The 12,638-nt window shown below is 46.4% G+C and overlaps 1 protein-coding gene across 6 annotated transcripts in view; it reads left to right on the plus strand.

Moving 5' to 3' along the window:
* The window catches only part of CLUAP1 (clusterin associated protein 1), a 36,256-nt gene continuing 23,618 nt past the window's right edge, over positions 1 to 12,638 (plus strand). For 3 of the 6 annotated variants that reach the window (XM_032257943.1, XM_032257942.1, XM_032257944.1), the window contains exons 1-5: positions 260 to 418; positions 3,827 to 3,938; positions 5,135 to 5,219; positions 7,085 to 7,264; positions 11,859 to 11,954. In XM_032257943.1, coding sequence (XP_032113834.1) covers positions 397 to 418; positions 3,827 to 3,938; positions 5,135 to 5,219; positions 7,085 to 7,264; positions 11,859 to 11,954 — 495 coding nt within the window. In that variant the 5' untranslated portion in view covers positions 260 to 396. Of the gene's footprint in view, positions 419 to 1,738; positions 1,758 to 3,826; positions 3,939 to 5,134; positions 5,220 to 7,084; positions 7,265 to 11,858; positions 11,955 to 12,638 lie in introns of those variants that run through there. The other 3 variants (XM_032257940.1, XM_032257941.1, XM_032257945.1) reach the window with 3 other exon arrangements.

Here is a 12,638-nt window from a genome sequence, read left to right on the forward strand (position 1 = left end):
TGAGCCACAGCACCTGGCCAACTATAGTGCATTCTTTATACAAACGAGGGGGAAATAAGCATATGGAAAGTGCCTAGCGCAGTGTCAAGCACATAGTAGGTGCTCGGAGCCTGTCAGCTAGCGCTAAACGTCTGCAAAGCCTGTATTTAAAGAGAGGCCTAAAAGCCGCGGACATCGCCACGCCCACTGCCCTCGGTGTCTCGTGAGCCGCGTCTGCCGGCCTGCTCTCCCTGTGCGTCTGCGCAAGCGGCCTGCGTATTCGCTTCCCGTTTAGTTTGGTCCTGACCGTGCGCCGTCCAAGGCTCCATTGGTTGTCATAGAGACAGGCGAGCGCTGGGCCTGTAGGCGCCGAGGACCGAGCAGCTGCGACCCGTGGCTCCTGGGGACCTGAGCGTCATGTCTTTCCGCGACCTCCGCAGTAAGCTCTGCGCCCCTGTTACCTGAGGGTCTTCCAGATATTTAGCGTTCCTACTCGCCGGGTCCCCTTTCTGGGCGACCCCTGAGGCTCACACTGCCGGAGCCCCCTTTCAGGCCTCTGCTCCTCCCGGACCGCCCCTGATCCGCGGCTACACCCAGCAGACCGCCCCAGGCCGTTCTTAGGCCATTTCTAGCGAGGAGGGAAAGTTTTTATGCCACTGTACGTGTGTGGCTCAGGACGCTTGAAATGTCGCCAGTTTAGATGAAGAACTGAATTTTTAATTGTTACTCATTTCTATTTGTATAGCTGCAGGCGTCTTCGCTACCGGATTGGAAAATGCATGGAGACTTTAGAGACTGTTTTTTGAGTTGGGTTAGCCTAGCGTTTTGAGTTTTAACGATCTGCCAGGGACCACTCTGTATTATGTGCATTATTTCATTTTAATCATCTGCCCCCTGTATTTGGGAATGAGGAAATGGGCACAGAGAGGACAAGTAACTTGGGCAGGTGACACTGGCTGTAGGAGGTGATACTGGAGTTTGAATTCGGTTTGCCTGAGCTCCAGAAATCCTGAACTCTGCATCTTTCTGCAGGGCTGATGAGGAGAAGGGAGCTCGAATTCCTTTGCTAAGAGGATAGGGAAGTGTAAGAATGAGGCTAAGGGTACTGGCTACGGCTGGGCACAGTGGCTCACACCTGTAATCCCAGCACTTTGGGAGACCAAGGCAGGCAAATCACTTAAGGTCAGGAGTTCGAGACCAGCCTGGCCAACATGGTAAAACCCTGTGTCTGCCTAAAATTCAAAAAATTAGTTGGGTGTGGTGACGCATGTCTGTAGTCCCAACTACTTGGGAAGCTAAGGAGATTTGCCTGAAATGGGGGAGGGCCGGGGGGTGGGGTGGGCAGAAATTGCTGTGAGCCAAGATTGCACCACTACATTCCAGCCTGGGCCACGGAGTAAAACTCCGTCTCAAAAAAAAAAAAAAAAAAAAAAAAATGGAATAGCAGATGATTGCCAGTTTGGTGTGGTCTGAGGAGTCTCTTAAAGAGCCAATTTTCTCACTAAATTACTGGTGCTTGAAATTTCAACATTAAAGATTACTCTGTGCTGGTTTCAGCAGCACATATACTAAAATTGGAACGATACAGAAAAGATTGGCAATTCTAAAATTAAAAAAAAGAGAGACTACTCCTTTTGGTTATGAATTGTTGTTTTCTACAATGTAAAAATATCCGGGAAAATATCTAGTTACCTTTTATCCACGTAACTACTGAGCTCTGAAGTGTGAATCCTGTCCTCTGTGATTTGAAGGTTTTTGGTGGCCACACACCATACAGGGTGAGTGTCTCCTCCCACTTAGTTTTTTCAGAGAGGCCAGCGCCCTGCCAGGGAACGTACGATGGAGTTCTGTTGGGAAGCGATACAGGGAGATTTCAGATTTTTCTTTTTTTTGAGACAAGTCTCACTCTGTTGCCAGGCTGGAGTCCAGTGGTATGATCTCGGATCACTACAATCTCTGTGTTCTGGGTTCAAGCGATTCTCCTGCCTCAACCTCCTGAGTAGCTGGGACTACAGGCGTGTGCCACCACGCCCAGCTAATTTTTGTATTTTTAGTAGAGATGGGTTTTTACCATGTTGGCCAGGATGATCTCGAACTCTTGACCTTGTGATCTGCCTGCCTTGGCCTCCCAAAGTGCTGGGATTGCAGGCGTGAGCCACCACACCCAGGCAATTTCGGAATATTTTGACCTTAAATGAATGCTGTGAAGTTGTGCAATGTATGGTAAGGATCTTACTCAAATTAGTCTCCATTTGACAATAACAACACAACATGAAGAGAACTTGACTAGTACATAGTGGTCAGAAGTATTTAGGCAATGCCTGACTGTGTGAAGGAAAGTCTGCTGCCTTCTTTTCTTTCCTTCTTTTTTTTTTTTTTTTTTTTTTTGAGACAGAGTCTTGCTCTGTTGCCCAGGCTGTAGTGCAATGGTGTGATCTTGGCTCACTGCAACCTCTGCCTCTCAGATGCAAGCAATTTTCCTGCCTCAGCCTCCCCAGTAACTAGAATTATAGGCACCTGCCACCACACTCACCTGACTTTTGTATTTTTAGTAGATACAGGGTTTCACCATGTTGGCCAGGGTGGTCTCAAACTCCTGACCTCAGGTGACCCACCTGCCTCAGTCTCCCAAAGTGCGGAATTATAGGCGTGAGCCACCATGCCATACCGCGTTACCTTTTCTTAATCTGTTTTATAATCTAAATATGGTTCTGTAGTTCAGCCACTATAAGATTTCTCGTTTGGGTGCACTTTGGGAGGCTGAGGCAGGCAAATCACCTGAGGTCAGGAGTTGAGACCAGACTGGCCAACATGGAGAAACCCCGTCCCTACTAAAAATACAAAATTACCCAGGCATGGTGGCACATGCCTGTAATCCCAGCTGCTCAGGGAGCCAAGGCAGGAGAATCGCTTCAACCCAGGAGGCAGAGGTTGTGGTGAGCTGAGATGGCACCATTGCGCTCCAGCCAGGGCAACAAGAGCAAAACTCTGTCTCAAAGAAAAAAAAAAAAAAAAGATATGTTTAAATACAACATGACTGATCTTTTCTTATTATTTTTATTTTTTGAGTCAGCGTCTTGATCTGTTGCCCAGGGTGGAGTGCAGTGGCGTGATCTCAGCTCACTGCAACCTCTGCCTCCGGGGTTCAAGTGATTCTCCTGCCTCAGCTTCCTGAGTAGCTGGGATTACAGGCACCCGCCACCACACCCAGCTAATTTTTGTATTTTTAGTAGAGACGGGGTTTCATCATATTGGTCAGGCTGGTCTTGATCTCTTGACCTTGTGATCTACACACCTTGGCCTCCCAAAGTGCTGGGATTACAGGCATGAGCTACCGTACATGGCCAGCAACTGATCTTTAAAACTTGTGTTACTTGGGTCCTATATGCTCACTAAAATTAGAAACAAAGACAACTCAGAGACATGAATGTCATCCTGCCCATTCCCCATAGAAATAACCACTATTAACATTTTAAAATAATTTTTAATTAGCTGAATTTGAGTCGAACCGCTGTTGATATTTTAAAATACTTTTTCTTCATAACATTTTATAAAGACAGGTGTTTCTTATTTTTAGCAGTAAAAAGAAATGAGATTCACAGCTAATCCCTCAATTCCATTTTTGTGTATAGCCATCTACTTCTCCCATTGAACTTAAATATATGTTTTTGAGGTAGCATTTTTGGTATTTTAAATTTTGTCTTCTTTTTGGTTTCCTTTGTAGAAAGTTGGCAAATAGACCCTAAAGCTGTCAACAGGTTGGAAATAAGGAAAAGCAAAGACAATGTCTTAATAAGGAGTTGCTGTGTGACGAGGAACTGACTGAATTGTATTTTACCTTGGACAGATTTCACAGAGATGATGAGAGCGCTGGGATACCCTCGACATATCTCTATGGAAAATTTCCGAACACCCAATTTTGGACTTGTATCTGAAGTGCTTCTCTGGCTTGTGAAAAGGTTAGAACTGTACTTGATTGACGTCTAAGAGTGAATACCGGATTTTATTTATTAGCCATCTAGAAAACAGGACACGGTTGTGATGCTGCACAAGGAAGAGTTTGTGGAAGTTTGAGTTTGACAGACCCACTTGTATCCTGTTAACAAGCAGCTGTGGCTGGGCACAGTGGCTCATTCCTATCATCCCAGCACTTTGTAATCCCAGGGGTTTGAGGCCAGCCTGTTCAACATAGCAAGACCCTGTCTCCACACACAAAGAACAGTTAGTCAAGCATGGGTGGTACACACTCATAGTTCCAGCTACTCAGGAGGCTGAGGCAGGAGGATCACTTGATCCCAGGAGTTTGAGACCGCAGTGCCACTGATCATGCTACTGCATGCTTGCCCGGGCAGATTGAGACTGTGTCTCAAAAAAAAAAAAAAAAAAAAATCATTGGAGTTTAAAGAATGCTGTGGGAGATGGAAATATTACCAGGAAGTGGTAAAAGGAGAGTGATGATTCCTCATTTGGGTGCTGGACTAGGCTGCTCTTCAGCCCCTCACTTCAGAGTGACGGGACCCTTTTACACACTATAATCAGTACATTGGATTAGAAATAATGTAGATTTCTTTTTGTGTGAAAAATTGAATATGATTCAGAGTTGGCAGCTTTTTCTGTTAAGGACCAGATAATAAATATTTTACCTTTTGCCAAACATAAAACTCAGAGACTGCGTAAGATCTCTATTGCATCTCTTTTTCTTAAAATGTAAAAACTGTTCTTAGCTTGCAGGCTGTACAGGTTGGGGGCCGTAGTCTGCTGACCCCTGGTATCAATACCTTGAAGAAAGTAACTTCAGCAACTCTGCTACTGCTCAGAGCTGAGTAATCAGCCCTGGCATTGATCTCTGAGTCAAGGGCTGTCAGCCAGGGTAGCAGTTTTGATTAGTTTCATGACCTGTTGAGATCTGAGAGATTTAATTTTATAAGCTCAGCCCCACATTTGATTTTTGAAATCTGTTAAAGCTGTTCTTAGGTGGGAATTTGTTCCCTTGGTATTTGATTTTGCTTTTGAAGTTTGCCTTACTCTTACTACCATATTTGGGGACTTGGAGAGTGTTGTGTTACAGACCCACTGTCCTCTCAGTTGCCCACATTCTCTTTAGTGGACTTTCTCCTTGGCTAACCTGTGCTCTCTCACCTTCCCTTTCTGATAGATATGAGCCCCAGACTGACATCCCGCCTGATGTGGACACTGAACAGGACCGAGTTTTCTTCATTAAAGCAATTGCCCAGTTCATGGTTAGTGGACAGTTATTTTGTGGAGTTTAAAATTAAGTAAACTAGAAAGAATTACTTTTTATTAGGGCTACGTTCAAATTGAGTAATTGAGTTTATTTTTATTTTTATTTTTTTGAGATGGAGTCTCATTTGGTCACCCAGGCTGGAGTATAATGGCACAACCTGGCTCACTGCAACCTCTACCTCCCAGGTTTAAGCACTTCTCCTGTGTCAGCCTTCCTAGTAGCTGGGATTACAGGCGCATGCTGCCACAATTGGCTAATTTTTGTATTTTTAGTAGAGATGGGGTTTCACCATGTTGGCCATGCTGGACTCAAACTCCCAACCTTAAGTGATCCACCCACCTCAGCCTCCCAAAGTTTTGGGATTATAGGCATGAGCCACCATGTGCCTGGCCTGAGTTTGCTTTCTAAAACCATTCCATTGCTGGGTTTCTGTGAAACTGTTTCACCAGCGAAGTTCCTTCTATTTATTTTTTAATTCATTATTTGTTAAAAATTTTGTTTATTTTTTAATAGGTAACACATTTAATGGCTCACAAATTTAAAGTGGGCCGGGCATGGTTGTTCATTCCTGTATTCCTAGCACCTTGAGAGGCCAAGGTAGAAGGACAGCTTGAGTCCAGGAGTTTGAGAACAGCCTCAGTGATATAGTGAGATCCTATTTCTACAAAAAGTAAATTTTAAAAAAATTAGATGGGCTTGGTGACATATGCCTATAGTCTCAGTTACTTGGGAGGCTGAGGTGGGAGAATTGCTTAAGTCCGGGAGGTTGAGGCTGCAGTCATTCATACGGTTACACTCCAGCCCAGGTGACCAAGTGAAACCGTATCTCAAAAAAAAAAAAAAAAAAATTAAAAACATGAAACAAAATAGAGTAAAATGACTTTCTACCCTGTCTGCCCTAGGCCAAGTTCCATTCCAAATAACCACTATTTTATTTTTTTTGTTTTTTATTTTTTAATTTTTTAAGATGGAGTCTTGCTCTGTTGCCAGGCTGGAGTACAGTGGCGTGATCTCGGCTCACTGCAACCTCTGCCTCGCAGATTCAAAAAATTCTCCTGCCTCAGCCTCCTTAGTAGCTGGGACTACAGATGTGCACCACCATGCCCAGCTAATTTTTGTATTTTTAGTAGAGGTGGGGTTTCACCCTGTTGGGCAGAGTGGTCTTGATCTCTTGACCTTGTGATCTGCCCACCTCAGCCTCCCAAAGTTCTGGGATTACAGGCGTGAGCCATTGCACTTAACCATAACCACTAATTTCAATCTCTTCCAGAGTTTATGTGTGTGCAAATAAAAATAGATATTTTTCCTTTGTTTTACACAAATGGTAGTGTACTATATACTGCTTGATGTACTTACCGTACACTACAAGATGTTTAGCATCTTGCTTTACTTAATGGCATATTTTAGAGAAGTTTCCAAATACATATAGAATTTCCTCATTCTGTTTACACCTGAGTGGTATTGCTTGCATGGATATGCCATAATTTATGTAATTTATATATGTAAGCTTTTAGGTTGTTAGGCTTTGCTCTTTGAAACAATGCTGTAACAAATAACCTGTACATCTCATTTTGTTTGTGTTTGAGTGTATTGCTAGAATAAGGTCTTAGAATTGGAATGGCTGGGTGAAAAGTTAACGTGCATTTGTAATTTTGCTGTCTTTTGCCAAAGTGCTCTCCATCAAGATTGTCCCAGTTGATATACCCACTCACAATATATGAGTCACTTGAATGCTTTACTCTTACTAGGTTGTATCCCAGTTGTCAGTAGAGGCATTTTCAACTTAACCTACATGGGATTTGGTTTAGATATTACATGGAAAGGGCCTTCAACTTTTTTTTTTGTTTTGTCTAAAAATAGGCCACCAAGGCACATATAAAACTCAACACTAAGAAGCTTTATCAAGCTGATGGGTATGCAGTGAAAGAACTGTTGAAGATCACATCCGTCCTTTATAATGCTATGAAGTCCAAGGGGATGGAGGGCTCTCAGATAGTAGAGGAAGATATTAGCAAATTCAAGTTTGATCTCGGCTCAAAGGTAAGGACAATGGAAGCCTTGTAGTGAGCTTTGGAGCATTGATTTGTCAAACTCTGAAATGGAAGGTGTCTACTGCTTTCCTTCCTCCTTGGCTGAGGGCATTTTGTCAGTTTTGTGCTCATCAGTATTTGGGTAAAGGCAAAGTCACAGTCCATTAATTGAACTATTAAAAGCTTAGTATTTGTCAGGTTGCATTCAAGTGCTGGGGATACAGATGTGAACAAAAAGGACAGAAATCGTGTGCTTCTGCTCTTTAGTTGGGGGAGTCAGACTGTGAACAATAATGTAAGGTGTGGAAGGTCAGATGGACGCTGCTGGTGGTGATCTTAAATGGGGCGATCAGGAAGACCTCATGGATTGGATGGTCTTTCCAGCAGAGATCTGAGCGAGGGAAAGAGCGAGTGGCACAGGTGGCAGGTTGCCGCAGGGTGTCTCAGCGTGACAATTTGTTTTGAGCCGGGTGCGGTGACTCACACCTGTAAGCTGAGCACCTTGGGAGGCTGAGGTGGGAGGATCCTTTGAGGCCAAGAGTTTGAGACCAACCTGGGCAACATTGTGAGACACCATTTCTACCAAAAATAGAAAAAAATTAGCCAGGCGGGGTGGTACACACCTGTGGTCCCAGCTGCTCAAGAGGCTCAGGTGGAGGATTGCTTGAGCCCAGGCAGTTGAGCCATGTTTATGCCGCTGGGCTCCAGCCTAGGCAACAGAACGAGACCTTGTCTGGGGAAAAAACATGTGTTTTGTCTGAGGAAAAGCAAAGAAGCCATGTGATGAGGGGTGGGAGTGACAGACCCTCTGGCACCTGGGAAGCCCCTGGAAAGCCTTTTCCTTTGCCTCTGAGGTGGGAATTGTTGGGATCTGAGCAGAGCCCTCCATGCTTATTTCCCATCCAAAGGGTTGCTCTGGCTGCTTGGCTGCCACCAGACTGAAGCAGGAGGCAGGAGTGGAAGTAGTGAGCCTGTTCAGAGAGCGTGGGGTGACTGTGGCTTTGGACAGAGTGCTTGTGGGAGGGGCGCTGTGTCGTGTCTGGGAGTGACCACAGCAGCAAGCCAGAAATGAAGGTTAAGCCATTACTCTCTCACTGCCATGCGTTAATATAAGCAGGACTCTTAAACCAGAGCAGGCACTGACTCCTGCTATGCTGTATTCCCCTGTGGATCGGCACATAGGTCGAGGGCCAGGTGAATCCACGCAGATGGGATCGTCTCAGTGTTGAGGCAGCCCCCAGCAGACGGCTTCTGCAGTTCTGTGGACTCTGTGGGGCGGGGAGGAAAGACTAGGAATGGTAAAGGACCAAGTACTGAGTCAGTGGGGAAGGCATTTCCAAGACCTCCCTCCTGCCCCTCATGAGGAGGCCTCAGCAGAGGTGCCTGAGGAGGACCTGTACCCAAGGCCTTAGGGAAGGAACCTAGGAATGAAGGCCCAGGCCTGGGAATGCACCTAAGAGCAAGGGCATGCAGAGTGCCTGAGACCACAGTGCACTGGCTGAGCACCAAGTCTGGTGCAGGGAGGAAAGCTTCCCTGGTGAGGCCTGCTAGGTGAGGCTTTGTCATTGTCTATAGTCGGGCTTGAAAAGTCACACATGGGTTTTTTTTGTCCTGGTTTGGTTTTTTTTTTAAGATGGAGTTTCACTCTTACTGCCCAGACTGTAATGCAATGGCACGATCTTGGCTCCCTGAGTCTCTGCCTCCTGGGTTCAAGACAGTCTCCTGCCTCGGCCTCCTGAGTAGCTAGGATTACAAGTACATACCACCATGCCCAGCTAATTTTTGTATTTTTCTTTTTTTGGTAGAGACAGGGTTTCACCATGTTAGTCAGCTAGTCTCAAGCTCCTGACCTCAGGGGATCTGCCTGCCTCAGCCTCCCCAGGTGCTGGGATTATAGGCATGAGCCACCACACCTGCCCTCACACGTGGGTTTTTATTTTTATTATTTTTTATTTTTTTGAGATGGAGTCTCACTTGTCGCCCAAGCTGGAGTGTAGTGACACAATCTCAGCTCACTGCAGCCTCCGCCTCCCAGGTTCAAGTGATTCTTGTGCCTCAGACTCCCAAGTAGCTGGGATTACAGGTGTGCACCACTATGTCCAGCTAGTTGTTTTTATTTTTATTTTTATTTTTTTATAAAGGTGGGGTTTCACCATGATGGCCAGGCTGGTCTTGAAATCCTGAACTCAGGTGATCCACCCACCCCGGCCTCCCAAAGTGCTAGGATTACAGGCGTGAGCCACAGCGCCCGGCTGTATTTTTTTTTTTAGTAGAGACAGGGTTTCACCATGGTGGTCAAGCTGGTTTTGAACTCCTGACCTCAAGTGATCCACCCGCCCTGGCCTCCCAAAGTGTTAGGATTATAGGTGTGCACCACCATGGCCAGCCACGGATTTTTTAACCAGGAACGACACTCTTCAGCGGAAGTGTCTAGAGATTGGGGCATATTTTGGTGGTGGATCTCACGGGATGATGTATGGGTTCAGAGTAAGCCAGGTGCTACAGGCCAGGTCTTGGGGCAGCCATACGGCAGAGCTTGCTGAGCGGGTGGATGTGTTCCGCCTCTGCGCTATACTCTGCAAGAGCCACTGGCCACATGTGGCGAGCACAACTAAGGAACTGAGTTGAGATCTGCATTTTTTAAAATGTTAAAATAATTTAAGTGAAAATGGCTCGTGGCTAGTGGCTAGAGGTTACTATATTAGACATCACTGCTCTGAAGTTTTTGGTGTGAGCCTCTGACAGGACGAAGTTGCTGTGTACTGAAGCGGAGAAGGTTCTGGACGTGCTCCATTTGCCACGCCTGTTGGCTGTCCAGGTGGAGATGGTGCTCAGGTAGCTGGAGTGTGAGACTGGAGCTCAGGGAGAGCCCAGGCTGGAGGTGGGGAGGCATCAGCACACAGATGGTATTAAAGCCTTGAGGATAGAAGCAGAGCCAGCAGAAAAGAAAGGGGGTCCAGGAATGGAACTCCGACTCACTCCGCTGTTGAGAAGTGGGGAACGTGACAGACTCCTGCAAAGGTTGGGGATGTGCTGCCAGGAAGGGAAGAAAAGCAGGTAGAGCCAGAGCAAGCTGGATCCTGGAGGACCAAGGAGGGAAGCAAGCCATCAGCTGCAAGTGAAGAGGGAGAGTTGTTGCTGGTGGGTTGAAAGTGAGAGCCAGAAGGTGGGGATTAGAGTTGTCCACGAGAGAGGGAGAGGTTGCAGAGCAGGGAGACGTTTATGTTCAGGCTCCTTAGAAGAGTTAGCATATTCCAGGAAGAAGGGGTGACACGCGCATCCTAAGAAAGAAGCCTGTGCGAAGGGCTCGGTGCTAAATCCTCATCGTGGTTGTCATCACCTTCCTGGCAACAGCTGCCCTCTCTGTGGAGCCCAGAACCATTGTAAGTCATTAGTGGGTGCTACCCCACTGGAGCCTCTCCAGGCCTGTGGAGGAAAGTCTGAGGCAAAGAAGGAGGATGTGGGAGAACAAAACACAGGCCATCAGGCTGCTGCAGGAGGATGTGTGTCCCTCAGGCTGCCCCTTCCTGTGGTCACTCCTCTGCTGTCAGGCACACAGTCCAGGTAAGAAGCTTGTCAGCTTTCTCCCAGTTATGCCTCCTGGTTGGGGGCTGCAGTTTGATTTGACATTAGGTTTTTTGGGGAGACCCAGGCGTCCTGGAATTGGTCTCGTTAGTACTTAGGTGATCATTTCCTGACCATGTGTCCTGCAGCCTGTGAGCATGTCACTGGGCAAGTACATGTTGGTGGTCACGTGTCCCGACCAAAGGCAGAAGCTAACATGAACAGGCTGGTGGTTGAATGTCTGCTAAAAATCTGTGTCTGGGCCGGGCGTGGTGGCTCACGTCTGTAATCCCAGCACTTTGGGAGGCTTAGGCAGATGGATCACGAAGTCAGGAGTTCAAGACCAGCCTGGCCAAAATGGTGAAACCCCATCCCTACTAAAATACAAAAATTAGCTGGGCACGGTGGCGGGCGCCTATAATCCTAGCTACTTGGGAGGCTGAGGCAGGAGAATGGCTTGAACTCGGGAGGCGGAAGTTGCAATGAGCTGAGATTGCGCCTCTGCACTCCAGACTGGGTGGCAGAACAAGAATCCATCTCAAAAAAAACAAAAAAAAACAAAACTGGTTGAACATGGTGGCTTATGCCTATGATCCCAACACTTTGGGAAGCTGAGGTGGGAGGGTCACTTGAGGCCAGAAGTTAGAGAGCAGCTGGGGCAACATAGCAAGATCCTGTCTCTTATTTTAAAAAATCTGTTGCTGGCCGAGCGCAGTGGCTCACACCTGTAATCTCAGCACTTTGAGAGGCCGAGGCAGGCAGATCACGAGGTCAAGAGATCGAGACCATCCTGGCGAAAATGGTGAAACCCCATCTCTACTAAAAATACAAAAATTAGCTGGGCGTGGTGGCATGCGCATGTAGTCCCAGCTACTCGGGAGACTGAGGCAGGAGAATTGCTTGAACCCGGAAGGCTGAGGTAGCAATGAGCCGAAACCGTGCCACTGCACTCCAGCCTGGCGCCTGGTGACAAGAGTGAAACTCTGTCTCAAAAAAAAAATCTGTTGCTGAGGTTTCTGTTTTTGATATTTTCCTTCCAGATTGCAGATTTGAAGGCAGCCAGGCAGCTTGCTTCTGAAATCACCTCCAAAGGAGCATCCCTGTATGACTTGCTCGGCATGGAAGTAGAGTTGAGGGTAAGCATTGCAGTACTTCCATAACTATGCAGATTTTCTCTTCAGGGTTTTCTTTGTCAATTCTGTTTCTCCCTTTTCAGTTGTCGTTTAATGAAATACACCTGGTTGAATGAGCTAACATGTGGAAAGGTGATACAGGATGTTAGCTGCCCTTCCTGCTTCTGGTGGGCACTGGTCTACCTTTAACTTCTTGTTCAGGAACGGCAGGTACATAGCATGCGATGAAGCTGTCCTTGTGGCCACTGGCACACTTTACTGACTATGATGCTTTCTTTTGGTGTACTCTGCCTCAGCATTCTTCTCAAAAATTCTCTTTGGAGCTTGCAGTTCCCAGACCTTGCTGTGCAGTGCAAATACCCTGGAATCTCTAAAGACTCCTGAAGCCTGGCTTTCACTCTGAGATCCTCCTTATGGAATGTGACCTGGGCATGGGGAATTTTCAGATTTCCCCCCATGATTCTAACAGCAGAATTTGAGACCGGTGATCTTGGCGTCAATTCCAGTCAGCTGAAGTTGATGTTGCAATGGAGACTGGTTTGATTTGCAATCCTTATTCCAGCCAATGTCAGCCAAGAAGTACGTGCCATCACCTACATTTAAGCAGCTATTTAAGAGTGGAGTAGTGTTTATTTTTTATTTTTTTTAGGTTTTTTTTTTTTTTTGAGACAGTGTCTCGCTCTGTTG

This window comes from Sapajus apella, unplaced genomic scaffold, assembly GCF_009761245.1.
Source record: "Sapajus apella isolate SASKATOON/1434 unplaced genomic scaffold, GSC_monkey_1.0 scaffold99, whole genome shotgun sequence".
Taxonomy (NCBI): Eukaryota; Metazoa; Chordata; class Mammalia; order Primates; family Cebidae; genus Sapajus; species Sapajus apella.